Source organism: Lineus longissimus, chromosome 2 (assembly GCF_910592395.1).
Source record: "Lineus longissimus chromosome 2, tnLinLong1.2, whole genome shotgun sequence".
Lineage (NCBI taxonomy): Eukaryota > Metazoa > Nemertea > Pilidiophora > Heteronemertea > Lineidae > Lineus > Lineus longissimus.
Genome location: NC_088309.1, coordinates 989,779 through 1,007,197, shown reverse-complemented (window position 1 = coordinate 1,007,197; position 17,419 = coordinate 989,779). Strand labels below are relative to the sequence as shown.

The window sequence follows — 17,419 nt, the reverse complement described above, 5'->3', positions numbered from 1 at the left end:
CGTCATATCGAGAGGCGGAGGATATCGAAAACCACTGGTGCCTGGATAGTTAAAGGGGCGGGTACGGCGGTCGTTGGCCTATATTTAATGTTGGTCCAATTACATCTAGTTCCTACTTCTCACGCCAATCAACTCCAAGAGTCAGTAGTCACCAAGTTTTCCCGATAGCTGCATGTTAGTTCAGGTTATGTGTCCATTATGAGAATACATGAAAGTCTATTGTTTCGATCATCGCAGACCAGAAATACATGTTCATGTCACAGCCAAGTACCGGTCTGGCTCACAATCACAGCCACAGAAATGCATCATGTTCATGTCACAGCCAATTACAAAATAGAGACAACGATCAAAAACTATGTTCTATCACAGCCATCAGTGAAATAGAACAACCATCAAATACCACCTTGTGCATGTCACAGCCAAGTGTGAAAAAAGAGACAACTATATGCAGAATACCATTCCAAGACATTTATTTCTGTTGTCACAGCCAACTCAGACAGGCACCAACCACTGAGCTGAGCTGATAAGTGACAATGTGTCCAAGATTCATGAATTTATCTTCTGGTTACAACCAAGAGTGGCCTGGAGATAACACACATTTGCAGACGATATTTCAATCAATTTTAGACATCATTCATCAATATAGTCATTCTCAGATTGCTCACAGGAGAACCAACGAATATACAACCTGGTCTGATCCAGTGTGCATTCACTATGTTCATCACAATTAGCTGTATGTGACTTGGAGACAATCCGAAACAGATTTCCATTTTCATGTCCTAACCCACCCTCCACCTGATATTCCAAGACATCCAAGTCGCGTGACAAGTTCTACATCGTGACAATGCAGCAAGCAAAATTTGCTAAACCTCCTTTGTAACATCTTTTTTTCCTAAGTTTTTTTAAATTGCCAGAAAGTGTTTAAGAAGGCTTTTATTCATTCTCTCAGCCAGCAGATTTACAATATTTACAGATAACATCAAATATATGGCACCATTCCTTGCCTTTTTTTATCAGTCTTTGCAGCAAGAGTTATCACAAACCAGTGAGATAAAAATCATCTGTAAGTGGGGCACTTTATTTCCCACATGATAGCACCCAATATAGGTATGAGCTAGCAACTGTGAGCACTAATGGCTTGCATATACATGTACATGTTTGCCCTTCTATCTGTAGCGAGACTCCTCTGTTTTGAGTATAGGCCATTGTCAATGTCAGCCACATGAGCTTGTCCCAAAACACTGCTTGCTCAGTATTCAGCGTCTCAGTTTGCTTTATCTTTGTGTTTCTGCCTTATCTCTTCAATACCCTGTCTGAAGATGCCTTCTGATTTCCAAATGTTTATTTTTGCTATCATCGGCTTTTCAAAATCAAGCAGATAGTCAACTTTCACTTGTGGTCCTGGCAGGGAAACCAGAAGTAAATGCACTTTTAAATTATCCTGAAAAACAGAACAGAATCAAGAGTCAACAGATGCCTTGAAATGCGCTATCCACTTATGCGCTACGATAGTTGTCAAGTTGCAACGGGCAGTACATAGGGGCATCTTTTAATCTAAAAGCTAACATTAATATACCGATATTGACTGATCAGGGCATGCCTTGCTCACCTCCAGTTTTTGCAAATTCTTAAAAACTGTCACTGTCCTTTTCATTCCATTTCCTACAACTTCTTCTTCAACTTTATCGTAGAGCTTCGCTGTTATGCCCTGAAAAAGGTTTGAAAAGGTAAATAAGGGAAGTTGAAATTTTAAAGACAGTAACATTTGAAATCCCGTTCTTTCTGATTGATGGGCGACTGACAAGAAAAACTTCACCTCCTGGAATGTTGCATAAATATGTTTTGCGCAGGTCTTTAGGGTCATGAAGAGCTTAGAATGGGAAGTTACTCACCTGTGGTATGAGCCGATCACAAATGTATGCTTTGTATGGAATTTCGGCGACATCATTCTGCATGACTGTCACGACGACACGGAACTGGTTGGTCACTGTCGCCACAAAGTCAAGATGGACTTGGATATTTATTCGATCAATGTTCAAATATAGCGGAGGGGGAAGAACTGAAAAGGTATGGCGGAACATGAAATTCACAATGTTGGGGAAGCTCGAGAACAGATGGTGGTTGAACCTCAGTCAGGGGCACATTTTGGATACATGTATTGCCCTCTCATTGAGCTTATTGACAACTAAATTTTAAGCTTTATCTTGGGGTCAATGATTTTTAAAAAAGGTCCTTACTGTTTGCTGATTCCCACTGTAATATGCCAGCTTGATATTCTTTTGTTCGTCCTGTTTTATCAACATCATCCCAAAGTGAACGTCCATCTGCAAGGCTGCTCTTGACCACAGGGTACTGTAGGGTTTTGTATTTTTCACAGTATTTTTGCATTACTGAAAATGAAGACCTTGCATTAATGACAGTCGATCTTAGTACTTGACTTATCATGAAAACTCGAGCTTTCCAATGAAGAATTCAGATGCCTCTAAACGCCATTCTGATAAAAATCATGATAACCACACATTTGTATTATTACTTGAGTTTCAATAAGGTCTTGCATGTTTGCAACAAAACATTTTGGAATTCAGATGTGGGGTACTTTCAGCTTCACTCCACCATGGTATGGTGGCTGCTGTCCTCTTCGATTCCTATGGCAAGTGGCACAATCTGGGAAACGGATCACTGCTGCGTACATGAACATCAAACTAACTAACTAGGACTTACTTTGTTTCACTCGGAAACTTATAAATTCGAGAGGTTCTTTGACTGGCAGAGCTTCCATGAGGCAGGCTACAAAGAAGGACTGTGGATCTTCATTGTGCACTTCGTAACTTTTGGCAAATTCACCCCTAGAAAAGAAGGAGTTCAGCTATATACATGTACAGTAGAACCTCTCTATTAAGGACCCCCATGGGACTGACAGGGGCTGTCCTTGATAGAGAGGTGTCCTGATTAGAGAGGTCAAATTGAATGGAAACATCTAATTTGGGACCAAAACAAGTGTCCTTAATAGAGAGGTGTCCGCTAAGGGAGGTTCCACTGTAGTTCCTAATTAAGTCCTTACAGTGATTCGTCTTTCACTGTGTTGACCCTGCACTTGGCAGTGTTGTTTTCCAGCCTGGAGTATTCCTCCTCGAGATAGGATGGGCTTTCTGTGCACCCATAGTTCTCCAAGGAGTATTCCTCCTCGAGATAGGATGGGCTTTCTGTGCACCCATAGTTCTCCAAGGAGTATTCCTCCTCGAGATAGGATGGGCTTTCTGTGCACCCATAGTTCTCCAAGGAGTATTCCTCCTCGAGATAGGATGGGCTTTCTGTGCACCCATAGTTCTCCAAGGAGTATTCCTCCTCGAGATAGGATGGGCTTTCTGTGCACCCACAGTTCTCCAAGGAGTATTCCTCCTCGAGATAGGATGGGCTTTCTGTGCACCCATAGTTCTCCAAGGAGTATTCCTCCTCGAGATAGGATGGGCTTTCTGTGCACCCACAGTTCTCCAAGGAGTATTCCTCCTCGAGATAGGATGGGCTTTCTGTGCACCCATAGTTTGGTTTAGTCACCCCAATCCTGATGAAGCACCATACGTAATCATAGTAGTCTCAGTGACTGGCTCATGACCAATATTCAAGTTAGTCTCATGTAATCATCTGAAATGACCTCAGGTCTGCATTTCATTTTTTGACCTGACATTCTGAAACTGTTATTTTCACAATATTTAACCTTTGGGTATCATATTGTCACTGAACATGGCAAAGTTCCATATAATGAGAATACAGTATAATAAAAGTGTCAATGATAAAAGTAACCAATGTTTTTACGTACGTAGCATAACATATTATCGTATTCTTGTCGGCTGGGAGTTCAATCATCACTGGGTTGCTTTTATCATCACTGTCACCATCACGATCTGGAGTCGTTTTTGAACGTTGATCAGCCCTTGTGCTTTTGTCAAAAGGTTTTGGTCTGAAAGAAGCAATTATTAAAAGATTGACTAAAGGCTGACATCTGAACTGATGAGAACCTAAATCTTGACACAGTGGAACAGAATTATATTGAACACGTTTACAATGAATACATGGTGAAAGTGAACGGTTTTCCAACGTGCCACTTCACGACATTGAGGCAAAACACAAGTTATCCTTCCAAAAGTCAAATCCACAACCTCCTGATTATGATCATGACCCTCTCGTCACTGTTGCATGTAATGCTATCATAGCACTTACTGCATTCTGCATATATCCAGGAAGATAGCTTTCAGAGCTGGAGTCTTCCCCTGTAACTCTCTCAACATCCATTCAATTAGGAAGGCATCTTCATCTGGTCTGATATCAATGTGAGCATCATATGCCAGGAGGTAATTCTGGCCTTGGTAATAATGACCATGCCCCACGACATAAACAAATGCTGAAAGTAGATGTGATATTCAAATACCCACAAAGACACTAAGATATGCCACCCCCTCTGAGGACTTCTTATCATCACCGGGATCAAGGACGATGTCAGACTTTCTGCAGAGAGTTGTATAACACCTCCATGCCTTCTGTAAGTAGCCTAATCGACAAATGACGTCAAAATAATCCTTATGAGTAATATGTTGATGTCCTGTCAGGTCTGTAATTGACATTTTTTTCAGAACGAAAAACACACCCTTATTTGGCTTGAACAGTTAAATCGCTTACCATAGACACCTTCCATCATAAGGCTGGCAAAGAAAGTGACAACCTTCTTCATTTCAACAACTGTCAAGTCATAACAGGCGACCACTTGGAAACCCATATTCTTTAGTAAATGGGAGAGTCGTGGTATATCTCTGTACACCGCATCCAATTTGCTGTTAGTCTTGTAATTCCCATTTCCTATTAGGAGGGCAACTTTGGAAGTCGCTGCATGATGAAAATGATATCAGACTATTGGCAAAGTTAAGAGTTCTTGTACAGTAGTCGATGTATATACATGCATGCATGTGTATAAAAAACATTTGTAAAATGCTACGTTTCACATTTTGCGTCTAGCTTTGGTTGCAAGCAAGCTTATTTAAGGCCACGTGTAGTCTGCATGAAAGGTATGCTAAATAAATGACTTGTGCAACCTCGATGAAATCATAAATCATACATATCAGGGAAAATAAACTGAGATAAAAAGTTCTCGAATACCTGTAAATCCAGTTGAAGATTTTTCTAGCTTTACTATCTGAAACTTGGCTTCCTTTGACACAGCTGTGACACCATCGGCATCCGTCACCACACATATGTAAGCATCCTCGTAATGAGTATTCAGTCTCAGCTCATTCTGTGTAGCACCTTGAAGAGAGCAAATAAGTATGACAACAGTTTTGGGTTCACAATGAATTGTTCAAAACAAAGCCAAGGCTTGGAGAACTCACATGGCTTGGATGACTACTCAGGGAGAACTGTCATCCCAGATCAGATATTTACATTCTGTCTCCACCCACCCCAGGTGTCTCAAGAGACTTACAACTGATCTCAAGCAACTTCGGACATATTGAGACGTTGCATCTCAACTTGAGTAACTCTGGCCATTACGAGATGATCATATTGTATCAATCTCCTTTGGCTCCCGGCATCTTTAAACACTCACACCCCATTTAATGACTGAAATTAACACCATAGAGTGGAAGGTGACTGGGCAGCCAACAGCTTAGATATGATACGCTAAATAATTCAGTTGGTCCTTTAACAAGCTGTAGATGATTGCTTGTGACTTTACCGTTTAACTTTCCTTTACTGTTGTACCATTGATAGGTCAAAGGGCCTCTCCCAGTTGCATGACACGTAAACACCACGTCTTCACCTGTCACTCCAAGAACTGACTGTGGCTGTTGACTGATTACTGGACTGAGGAGTTGATGCTGATGTTGATCTGGAAAAGACATTTAAAATTATTATAAGATTTGACAACATTGCTAAAACACAGGTTGCATTGTCAGCAAAATGCATTATTGGCCGAGTTTAGCTACTAGTGAACTTAAGTCAAGACAAACCCTCCTAAAATATCATTCACATTGATAAATAGAGAATCTGTCAACTCATCATTCCATACCAAACTTGACCCAAGTCAGAAGAATAAAATGAAATATCATTACATGGTACATACCACCAAGTATATGAACTCTAATATTCTTGCTTGAAGCCGAGCCAACATCGTTGAATGCTTTACATATGTAGGTTCCCGCATGAGTCAATTTGGCTTCTGGAATCTGAAAGAATCCTATGATATACAAGCAGAGACAATATTCAAGTTCTAGCCGTTCCTACATATATGTGCTTTCCTACCCTCCTCATCTTCAATGGTTTTCCCCAAGCCTGACAACCTTCATTTGATTATATTCTAGTAAATCATTGCAGCTTGCCTAGATTAATGATATGGCCATGTATCGATTCCAAGCAAGGACAACTAGGCAGTGAGACCTTAATTTCTGAATTCTTCAACGTGGATTTCATCTATTGTAATCAGGGACTGGTGCGGGCTAGTCTAATTGAGTTACAAGTCTGAAAATAGTGCATATAAGTGTGACTAATCCTCTGTAGTTATGAAATACACAAGTATAAGTGCGAATACCTGAAATGTGCCACAAGTGTCACTTTCATACTGGAGTTGAAATCCCTCTGAAACAGCTTTAAACCACTGATACCTCTTCGCTCCCTCAGCATAGCACGGTTCAAATTTGATTGCTTGTCCTGAATGTACACGCGTGTATTCTGATGGTTGTTCCTTAAAAAGTGGTGGAAATGCATGACCTTGGTGATATCCAGTAACATCGTCAACGTTGTATTCACCACTAGTTACAGGAGATGGTGGTATATCTCTTGGCACAGGCTGTGGTGCTGAAAAGATAAGCACTTAAAAAATAAAACCCAGCCAAAAGTGGCAACATTTGGTCAGCACTGCAAATGAAATACTCAATTTATATGTACATTACATGTATTTACAGAGTTGATGACCATGACTCTTTGTGTAATCTCAAAGGGCAGTTCTAGGCAGAACATGATATTGAATAACTGGATTGCAACAGAGAATAATCAACATGGTTGGTTTTCCAAAGTTTGACTTTGTAAAACTCAATTCATCTGAGCAAGTAAAATTATGTGACCCACATCAGCACTCTAAATCTTTGAAAAGAAGTGAGCGATAGCTTTACACTCAATAACACTGATAACTAACTATTCATAATGCAGTTCCAAGTAATAGGAAGTTCTCCTATTCTTGACTGGTTCTCCAAAGATAATGGTGTTGGGTTTCAGGGAGCATCAGCTTAAAAACGCCTATTTGAACTCATTCAAGCAGTGAATCGGCCTGGAGTTGAACCCATGACCTTCTGATAATGAAGTCGATTCTTTACAACAGCGTCCCACTGATGAGCTTACCTTCAATCTGAATACCGAAGACTCTTAAAGCTGAATAGCTCTCTGTATGATAGAGGTAGTCTATCAGATCAGCCACCCTTTTGGCCTTAACCGCAAGTATATTCAAAATCCTTTCCATGTTGTCATCCTGACCAGAACCAATTCTCCCCTCAGTAACATCTCTCTGTCTGAAATTTGATAGAAGAAAATACATGATCCTTCTGATCTTTACAGCAAGTCAACTCGGCATATTTTCCTTGCTTTCAGACATTTTGACCAGGACAAATGCACTGTTCTGCATTCATCAATATCAACTTGTCCAAAATTTGACCAATACAAAACAAATAGAGCCACAAAAACTCTTTACTCTGCAACTACAGTGCTTTCTGCATTAGACTGTCAGTATATGATGGCATCCTGGTATTTAATTTTGTTTTCTTTCAAATGACTACAATATCACTTACAGGGCTTGTGAATGCACCCTTCACTCCTGGGTGTTGATAATGGGGCCCTTACTGTAACAACAAGGATAGAATGGTCAATGGATGGTATCACTTACGTGAGTGTTCCCCTTTTCTGGAGATATGAAAGGAATTCTTTCCAGTGACGCCAAGTACATTGAACCACACCCTGGTAAATCAGCCCATCGAGGTCGAGGATATTCTTCAGTAAAAACTCCTTCTTAAAACTCCGCACAATCTCTTTAAGTTTGGGATCCGGTTGCTTTTTCTGGGCCATTTTCATCATTTGAATGTCCCTGAAAAGAAGTTTGGAATTGGGAAGTGGGACATGTTTATAGCATCAAATAAATGGTGATCTAATCAAGGCTGAGAGCTTACGCCAAACATAACACACCAAAAGCTGACAATTGGCCACTATGTTAATGGTATTGGTATTGTTTGGCCTGCAGTCAGCAGCATGGTCAGCAGTGCATGCCATTGAAAGTTCTTTGCCAGTTCTTTCTGCAACCTTGGCCTGACGTGTTGCTCAGCTTGTTGTGACGTCGTGGCTCGGTAACCTGGTAGGAATTGAGAATGCCATTCATGTCCATGATGATGAGATCAGACAGCTCTACACTACAGCAACAATGTGCCACCTATTTCATGATATAGAAAACATTTCTTCTCGATCTGAAGATGCCCACAACTCCCGCATCAGCATAGGTTGCGATATACCCTTCAGCCGCCACGAGACCACGCCTAGTCTTAAAACTATTACGGCGATACAAGTCAGACGAGTCTCAGCCAATATTATACTTCGATGGTTCATTCGACTAGACCACGCCCATGGTGATGCCCAGCTGACCTCCCTTGCCTTGGCTAGCTGGGCACACTGATGACAGTGATGTGTGATCAGCTGGTCGAATGAAACATCGACGTAAAAAGCTTCTTTGAAGTATTTTTTCTTTTATCGTCTTAAGTGTAAGAGTAGACTAGTGATCAGCTATCATCAGGATTCATCCCGCCGACACTCTTGACTCTACTCACTGTTTATTGCTAAAACTATCATATAGCATACTCACCTGAGACATTCAGCACACTCTACATAAAGCCATCACCATCATCGCTGATTAAACAGATATAAAATAGGCGAATAACGAGAAACTTGGTGACTGTTGTTTTCACTTCCTGGTTGCGTTGAACTTGGCAAGGACTGGGGAAAACCCAGATTTTCCATGGGGTGCACTGCAGAAATAAGTGAAACTATTCCTTGGTACTCCTTTGACTCGTACAAATCAATCCAAGTCATAGTCTTCAGTTATCTATATAGAAATTTTGAAATTATTTATACTTGATTATAAATTTGGTGCAAAAATTAAGAATATAAGAGAAAAACAACATTTTGAAAATATACATAATTGTCTGTAGCTTATAAATTTGGTCATTGATAGACGGCGCCACAAGTGTTGTTTTGGAGTCAAGGGCCACAAAACTGGACAAAACTTAGCTTTTTGAATCATTTTTCAGTGTATAGGCAGTAAAACCAGCTAGGCCTACTACTTATATTGAAGAAATTCGACTTGTCTTTTATCTCAAGTAAATATTCATTGACTGTGTCACCCCACACGCTGTTTGTGATGGCTGATGCTGGGCTTGTTTACTTCCACTCTTAACCTAAAATATACAGGGTGTCTCATCATGAATTGAATGTACATTGCGATTGCTGCAGCATTAATTGTACGCTTTGTTTAATCTTGTATACTTCAGACTGGTTACATGTGACGGCTGAACCTCAAAACCACATAAAGATAGAGTGGTTATTTAGCTTCCTGCTAGCTAAGGCTTAATTGAAGATGGGTGGAGCGTGTTCCAAAAGTATGAATAAATATGTAGTAATAGTATACGACACTATAAAGAAGTTGGCCTGGAAGTTGCGATGGTACACTTTGAGTATAGTCACGTGCGTACCGGATATGACCTGTGAAGCATATCACCTTCAATCAAAGAAAACACTGCGTTGTGCTCAACTGCCTATAATCATGCTGTGAATGATCCCACAAATATGCAGTACGCGAGACTATACTCAAAACATACCGCGTCTAACTTCTTAAGTGTCGTATCTAATGTATATATTATGTTGAACATGCATCTTGCCAATCCTTATGTAATTTGAAATATAGCCATGGCATCGTCCATGGTGATTGAGCTTTGTCGTTATATGAAATGCTTATTAGTTATAATTTTGTGTCATCCTGTACATGTAGAACATATAAAGCCAGGGTACTGTGCCCCGCTGTGCGTTCTATTGTAATGTATTGGCTTGACTGTGAGTGTGACCTTCGAAACATTGCCTTGGCTTGTTGTCATAGTATTCATTAAAATGATTAGTGTGTGCCTCAGCTGTATAGCTTCTTCTCCTTTTCAGCTGCAGAGTTTAGTCCAACGAGAGCCTCTAGAACAACTGATGCTGCTTACCAGCCTGTTGCATTGAAGGAGCCTGCTGCTGTCAGTAATCATGCTGCTGGAAATAGTTCTTCTCTGTCAGCTTCTGTAGATGTGTCCACTAACAAAGCACCTGCAGCTTCTCCTGTTGCACCTGTTAAACTTGGTAGGATTTGGCTTATTTGGAAAATTTGAAATTTGATTTGAGGAGCCCTAGCCTGATGAAAACCCACAAATGGGCTGGGTCGCCTTGAAATGATCTGTACTTGGTTGGTAATTTTGAATGTTCTCAAATCACAAACTTGATCCAGGTGATTATTTACAAGGTATCTTGAGGTCTTTTATATGAGAAATGTTCAGTGATCAAACATGTAAGATGAAAATATCTGCTTCAATTTCAAAAAGAAAACACCATGGCTATGCTGGCTGGCTTCCAGTAGGAGGCCTTCTAGCAATTTTAAAACTGAACCATTTGAAATTGTTTGTTTTAGACAGGAAAAACTAAAGTGGAAGCAATTAGATGCTGATTTATCTTCATTCAATGCAGAATGTGTAACAATATGAGAAAGGTTTTGATTAACAGTCTTCAATTAATAAGTTAGGGCGATATTGGATGAACAAAATAATGCCTATGTTACCTTAATGTTTCATCATGCTCCCTGACTTACTATTCCAGATGGAAATAATCTGTGGGTAGCTGTTTTCTGTGCTTTTATTAGTTAGATGTCTTAGGTTTATCTCAAGTTCATGTGACCTTAGTCAGCTGTCTTAGCATTTTCTCAAAATTTCTATCGAACTTCTACATATTTTTGTCCAAGGTCAGTTTTTCATGCACAGTTACTTTCTGTCTTATTACATTATCAATGTCTCAAATTACCACTGTCAAATTTAGCTATCAAAATAGCTGGATTATTTGTTGAATTCTGTTACACTTTAATCTGTTCATCTGAATTGTTGTTATACACTTTGCTGTTGTCCTATGTTACAGTGAAACAATTACAGCACATGAAAGATGTTCTTACTAATGCATACACCAAATCAATAAAAAAATTCAGTGTTTTTCAATATAAATACATGTATACTATATAGTAGGATGATATGTGGAACTCTTGTCTTACCTGACATAAATATTGTCTGCAGCAAGGGTGTTACTGTTGGGCATATACCTTTTTGAAACATCGAGTGTGGATTCTGCCTTATTTTGTGCAACTATACATTCTGAATCTTGGCATTATAGTTATATCAAAGTGATGTTTCTGTTCCAGAACCATACAAGCCATTGCCAAAGTCAGCAAGTGTTGAAGCCATAGTTTGTAACTTTGATGATTTGAAGGATGGAGAGTGAGTGTTTTTAGTTTTGAAGGTTCAAGTCTGTTGTGCTGCAGTGCTTTCCTAATATCTCGAGTTACTCAATAATGGTCTGCATAGTCCAAGTACGCTCTCAGTGTGCTGTACAAGATACACTTTTGGGTGATGATACAATAAAATTTGTGCCTGCAATGGGACTGGCAGACAGTTTACTATTAATAAAGAATAGGAAGTAGGCCTATTAGTTCAATTGAAGTTTGCTTTTCGCTGCATTTGGCTTCAGATTGCGGTTACTGCTGGTTGCAAAAACTAAAACCAACTTTTGAAAACGTATTCTTGTTCTCAGTTCCTATTTCACGAATTCTTGGTGTTTGTGTTTTCAGGATGCGTGAAGTGGATGTTGGGCCTGGCAAGGCTTTACTTATCAAGGAAAGTGGCCAGTATAGTGCAGTTGGACACAAGTGCACCCATTATGGGGCTCCTCTTGTCAAAGGTATGGGCTCACTTGCGGAACTCCTGACCAATTCCACAAAAAGATCAGCACTGCCAAAACATCTCTGCCAAAAGCTTCTACGACTGACCCTTATCAAAACCTAAGAAGAAGAAGCAGTGGTAATGGTGATGGGGAATAGTCGAGAATATCTACATACATGTACATGTAGCTGTCATCTCTCAGAACACATAGGATGGCCGGCGACTCTCTGTTACTATTGCTTGGCTGTTTTCATGTTGATCGTTGTTGTGATCTTACAGGTGCCTTGTGTAATGGTCGTGTGCGGTGTCCGTGGCATGGAGCTTGTTTCAGTACACAGACAGGAGACATTGAGGACTTCCCAGGATTGGACTCCATTCCTAAATTTGATGTGAGTGAACGTCAGTGGAATTATTGCATGTTTAGCTGAATGGCAGCTGGACAGGTGCCTTCAGGAATGTTGAATCTCTATTCTCTGTAGAAAAATAGAAGATCACAAATTCTCTTCAAGATTTGAAAGTTAGTTCCTTGAACAGTATATACGACAATGATGCCACGTCCAGCAGCATAAGCTTGGAATACTTTCCAACTTCTGCATGGTAACCCCTCCACTTTTTTTCTTTATTATTTTTCTAAACGTTTCTCTTTTAGGTGAGAGTTGATCCAAAGGGCCAAGTCATCATTCATGCTGACAAGCGAAGCTTGGAGAAATTCAAGCGAGTGAAATCCATGTCATGTCATGAACCCGAGGAGGATAGGTCAACTATATTAATAATTGGTGGTGGGCCGGCATCTGTAACGTGCGCAGAAACTCTCCGACAGGAAGGATACCAAGGTCGTGTTGTCATAGCAACCAAAGAGAAGAGTCATCCGTATGATCGGCCTTTGTTGAGTAAAGCTATGGACATCAAGGTGGAGAATATCCAACTTCGGGAGAAGGACGTATTCACAGTTTATGATATTGAGGTTCTTACAGACATGGAGGTGAGGAGAAGGATCGTGCTGTAGCAAGTGGCATATCTGATGTGGTTATCATGGGTTCCAAACCCGAGCCATCCTGCAAATGGGTGGTGTTCTTACCCTGTCCAAGCTGCTATGATTGATGGAGTTCAAAGGATTCATGTGTCTAACTGATATACTTCTTGTATTTCAGGCCAAGTCAATTGATTCTGTGCTGAGGTGTGTTGTATTTAATGATGGGAGTTGTGTCAATTTTGACAAACTGCTCATTGCTACTGGTGCGAGGTAAGTGTCGATGTCCTGCTCACTCCTGTCTTCTCCCGTGTTGCCCTTGACTCCATCTAGTGGTCTAACAGGTAACTATGTTGCATTGCCTTGCTCCCTTTAAAGTGGTCACGGTATTCATACTGGTCATTCATAAAGACAGTACTATTTCTTATGACTTTTGTGTGCTAAAATGGTCTCAATGTAAAATGACACATGTCATCCTCACTGTCCATCACCTTCTTCAAATCAATCTTAACACGTTTCAAAATGGTGCATTTCTGTGCGTTTTCAGACCACGTGTAACGATGCTGCCTGGCCATGATTTGAAGAATGTCTTCCAGCTGAGGTCTATAGAAGATGCCAACACAATCGCTAGCTCTTCAAAGGGCAAGAACGTTGTGATTATGGGAGCTTCATTCATTGGTATGGAGGTGGCAGCCTACCTTGCTGGGAAAGCCAAGTCTGTGTCAGTGGTTGGAAACCACACTGTGCCATTCCAGATGACGTTAGGAGAGAAGATAGGACAAGTTTTACAGCGTGTTAGTTAAATTCTTGTTTTCTAATATTCATGTACTTTCAACAGATTACTGTTGTACGATTCTGGTCTGCTATGAGTAATAGGGTGTGAGGACATAATCAGATGCACCAGTGTGTCGTTTCAGCTTTATCTTCTGTCCACGCTAGTGACGTTAGATGCTCAGCTGAGTCACGCTGGAACTCTTCTCTGTTCTGTCTTGTGTGGTTTTGATGAATGCACTAACAATTTGGACGTTACAGATCAGTTTCTAAGTGATATTTTGGCTGATGATGAAACCAACTTCATCAGCACCACATTTAGTGCAACTAACTATGATGTTGATATATTTTCAGCTTTTTGTGGAGAAGGGAGTTAAAATCTATAACGAAAGTGGTGTGACTGAGTTCTGTGGGGAGGATGGTATCATTACGGGTGTGGTCATCAAATCTGGAGAAAAGCTTCAAGCTGATGTTGTTGTCATGGGAATAGGTAAGCACTCCTTTTGAGATGAATCTGCAGCTAGATTAAGAAGTGTATCATTCAGATCTCCTGGATGCATTGAGAAACTGATCAGCCCATGGCCATGGAATGTAGACGTTGAGACCAGACACCAGCTCCGGTGCTTCAGACCTGCTCTCTAATGAATAATAGAAAGGAATACTGTCCAAAGGACACCACACTGACCACAAAACACTGGGACTCTATGGTGGAACTTTCTAGGACAGCCAACTAGTGGACTATCATTCTGTTTTATATCATTGGATTGAAACAACTTGTAAAGAACTGATTCAAAACCTGTTTGTTTGTTTTTTCTTTAGGTGTTGTACCCGCGTCCGACTTTCTGTCTGGTACTGGTGTTGAGATGGTTGGCCCTGGCTATGTGGTGGTTGATAAGGTATGCCACTATCTTGATTCCCTGTCTATTTATGTTACACTAACCAAGCAGGAGGAGAGTAATAGATTGAATCTTATATTCTACGTCTGAATGGCTTTAGTAAACGTTCTCATGTACCACACACATGGTAGCTGAGTTCATGTCTCTATCTTTGGCAGGGATACTCTTTTGGCAACCCAGCATTTCAAGCTTGTCTTAGTTCGTTAAATGTTTCTTTCCATTTCAGGAAATGAGAACAAATAAGAACAACATTTTTGCCGCTGGTGATGTCGTTCAGTTTCCTCTTGATATGTGTGGTGCTTCAAAAGTCAGCATTGGACATTGGCAGATGGCTCATGCCCATGGTTAGTATAAGGCAGCATTTCCTTTCATTAGAAACAAAAAGTAACTACGCGTACATGTACATGTATATACATGTAACTACGCGTACATGTACATGTATATACATGTATACCCACAACTCGTTGTAAGCAGTGTTGGATCAACTGAATTATATTTCATGCAGGCGTATAGCGGGCTCAGTAAGTTCATGGACCGAATAAACAAATAGAGTGTTAATATTTCAGGTCGCACTGCCGCCCTGAATATGCTTGACCAGAGAGTTGAAATCCACACAGTGCCATATTTCTGGACGCAGGTGTTTGGGAAAAGTATCCGTTACACAGGTTATGGTGGTGGCTTTGATGATGTCATCATACATGGTGATCTGGAGGCCGCCATAGATAACTTACAGTTTGTGGCATATTACACCAGGTGAGTATTTGTAGAGTGGTATTGAAGGCAAAGACACGTCACTAATGTGTGAATTCTGTATAGAGGGCTTTTGGATGTATCTGAATATGTACAAAACTATTCTTCCTATATTTGAACGATTGCTATCTGCTGTAAACAAAGGATCTGCAAAGTTTGAAATTTATCAATTTTCCAAACGAGTGTCCATCTGATGTTCTTAGAAGAGTAGTGTGTATATTCTTACAATGTCCTTTTCTTCTCCCTAGGGGTGAGGATGTGATAGCTGTTGCCAGTCTCAATGCAGACCCAATTGTCTCGCAAGCAGCTGAATTCTTCAATACGGGTAAAACAATGATTAAAGACGACATCAGGTATGTACAAGTTTTCTGCTAACCGGTGTACAATATAATCATTATACTTACTTGACGGTAACCCCTCCAAGAGGCGCATAGGTTTCCAACAAGACTCCTCAATCATTAGACAGGAGTCAGAATCTTGGTGTTGCAAATATGAGCCCACAAACCCAAGGTTAACCCAATGTTTGTCAAATCTGTCAAAAATGATTTCATAAGTCGCTTTATTTACCGGCATGATATTGCCTTATCTGAAGTACTGCTTCCTTGTATCGATGATAGAGTAGGGATCTATCCTTGTTTTTATGAATCTTAATTGTGTGTCATTCTAACTTTCAGTGGTGAGGACCATAAGGACTGGATCAAAAGGCTACGATAGTATCTACATGTACATATCAAGCCAACCTCCTCTTTCTGCCCAGGCTGCAGAGAGATTCCTTATGACTAGGCCACGCTTCTGTGTTTGCCAATGTCAATTGTAAGATATTGGTACATTAAAGGGGATCGTGGGCAGGAGCTCTTGTTCATAAATCACTTGGTACACGTGTGATTTATCTTGCTGAGAGACCTGTGACAAACTGTACATAACAACGTGTCAGCTGTGATGGGAAAATGTGACGAGTCAATGATTGTTAATGTGCCTATTAAAGGTACAGTAACATGTAGAATGTAACGTTATACATGTACATAGTTATTAATCAAAGTTATTTTACCAGTAAAAGTACCAATACAGTTGTACATCTGCGATGTCTTCCATATATCTGTAAATGTGTAAATCTGTGCATGTTTTAGCAAAAATATGCTGTGTCATTTGTATACTCGACTCTAAAGTTAACTTATTTTGTTGTCAAGTTGTAACTGATCAAACATTTTCTGGCTTTTTAAATCAAAACCTTTCTGTGTAAACTAATTGATATCATTTTTAAATGAGTATGTTATTTTGTGATTAAGCCATTTGCAAGGTCTGTGTCGGAGGTCTGCTGGTAAAGCTGGATATACTTTTGGTCAAATTGTTGTGCATTTATGTTTGTTTGTTTTTTGAGCTGAGAAAATATGTTAGTATGTAGTATACTAGACTAAAAACCAACTCTGAGAAAGAGACTGCATGATTTAGAGTATATTATTAGCTTTAATGTCAAGGGACTAGATTTTATAGATATCTTATACATTCGTTTATATCTGTGTTTGTCATTTATTACTTCATTCATCATTCAAATTATTCCTTAATTATGCATATCTATAGCATTTCTGTGATTTGTGATTCATATCTTTTGTTATTTTATTTCACCTTAATTTGCATCAACTATTTATTGGGTTGTTTATCTGAATTGTGCTTTATATTTTGCAGAGGGCATCTTGTCCAATTTTAACCATGTAGACAATCAAGATTATATTGCGGTTTTGGATTTGATAATGAGCATTTGTAACACCTTCCTAAGCCTTGTCAGGATTTCAAAAGCTGGGTCATTTTCCAAAATTACAAAGACAAGGTGATAACATGATCCAATATGAGAATAAAGTTCAGCTCAAGAGTGTATCCGTGTAACAGCTATATTCTGGGCATCAGTGATCACTTTCTGTCATGTCTGTGCCCGATTGTTCATGTTTTGATATTTTTGTATTGAAAATAAAGTCTATATTACTCGTAATGCCACTTAGTTTTCTCAATCTTCT

The 17,419-nt window shown here is 39.9% G+C and overlaps 2 protein-coding genes across 6 annotated transcripts; one reads left to right on the top strand and one right to left on the bottom strand.

The window, feature by feature from the left end:
• Nucleotides 1–453: 453 nt before the first annotated feature.
• On the bottom strand, nucleotides 454–9,016 carry LOC135500339 (mucosa-associated lymphoid tissue lymphoma translocation protein 1-like). Its single transcript, XM_064791758.1, has 15 exons — nucleotides 8,882–9,016; nucleotides 7,919–8,116; nucleotides 7,381–7,547; nucleotides 6,575–6,840; nucleotides 6,110–6,212; nucleotides 5,723–5,875; nucleotides 5,149–5,295; nucleotides 4,675–4,878; nucleotides 4,219–4,399; nucleotides 3,818–3,958; nucleotides 2,722–2,846; nucleotides 2,238–2,390; nucleotides 1,893–2,059; nucleotides 1,610–1,708; nucleotides 454–1,441 (listed from the first exon to the last, which is right to left on the bottom strand). The coding sequence occupies exons 2-15, from the start codon at nucleotides 8,104–8,106 to the stop codon at nucleotides 1,265–1,267; spliced, it is 2,271 nt and encodes a 756-aa protein (XP_064647828.1). The 5' UTR covers nucleotides 8,107–8,116; nucleotides 8,882–9,016; the 3' UTR covers nucleotides 454–1,264.
• A 238-nt stretch (nucleotides 9,017–9,254) lies between these two features.
• Nucleotides 9,255–17,388, top strand: LOC135500316 (apoptosis-inducing factor 3-like). 5 transcript variants are annotated; one of them, XM_064791726.1, is made up of 15 exons: nucleotides 9,255–9,327; nucleotides 9,567–9,674; nucleotides 10,225–10,407; nucleotides 11,507–11,582; nucleotides 11,933–12,042; nucleotides 12,303–12,412; nucleotides 12,673–13,005; nucleotides 13,175–13,266; nucleotides 13,541–13,787; nucleotides 14,119–14,254; nucleotides 14,584–14,660; nucleotides 14,887–15,004; nucleotides 15,227–15,413; nucleotides 15,659–15,763; nucleotides 16,085–17,388. In XM_064791726.1, the coding sequence occupies exons 2-15, from the start codon at nucleotides 9,653–9,655 to the stop codon at nucleotides 16,122–16,124; spliced, it is 1,836 nt and encodes a 611-aa protein (XP_064647796.1). In that variant the 5' UTR covers nucleotides 9,255–9,327; nucleotides 9,567–9,652; the 3' UTR covers nucleotides 16,125–17,388. The 5 variants fall into 5 exon arrangements, with proteins under 5 accessions (XP_064647796.1, XP_064647779.1, XP_064647805.1 ...); XM_064791709.1 differs by having other exon boundaries at nucleotides 9,262–9,395; XM_064791718.1 differs by lacking the exon at nucleotides 9,255–9,327 and having other exon boundaries at nucleotides 9,422–9,674.
• The last annotated feature ends 31 nt before the right edge of the window (nucleotides 17,389–17,419 follow it).

What these genes read in the sequence shown, in the direction of transcription:
- LOC135500339 (XM_064791758.1), bottom strand. Translation starts at nt 8,106, where the DNA reads ATGATGAAAATGGCCCAGAAAAAGCAACCGGATCCCAAACTTAAAGAG. An exon ending in TAGAGTTCATATACTTGGTG is followed by an intron (nt 5,876 to 6,109) that starts GTATGTACCATG and finishes TGTCTTTTCCAG; the next exon opens with ATCAACATCAGCATCAACTC. An exon ending in TATGATGGAAGGTGTCTATG is followed by an intron (nt 4,400 to 4,674) that starts GTAAGCGATTTA and finishes ATCTACTTTCAG; the next exon opens with CATTTGTTTATGTCGTGGGG.
- LOC135500316 (XM_064791726.1), top strand. Translation starts at nt 9,653, where the DNA reads ATGGGTGGAGCGTGTTCCAAAA. An exon ending in ACTCCATTCCTAAATTTGAT is followed by an intron (nt 12,413 to 12,672) that starts GTGAGTGAACGT and finishes TTTCTCTTTTAG; the next exon opens with GTGAGAGTTGATCCAAAGGG. An exon ending in TAGGACAAGTTTTACAGCGT is followed by an intron (nt 13,788 to 14,118) that starts GTTAGTTAAATT and finishes ATATATTTTCAG; the next exon opens with CTTTTTGTGGAGAAGGGAGT.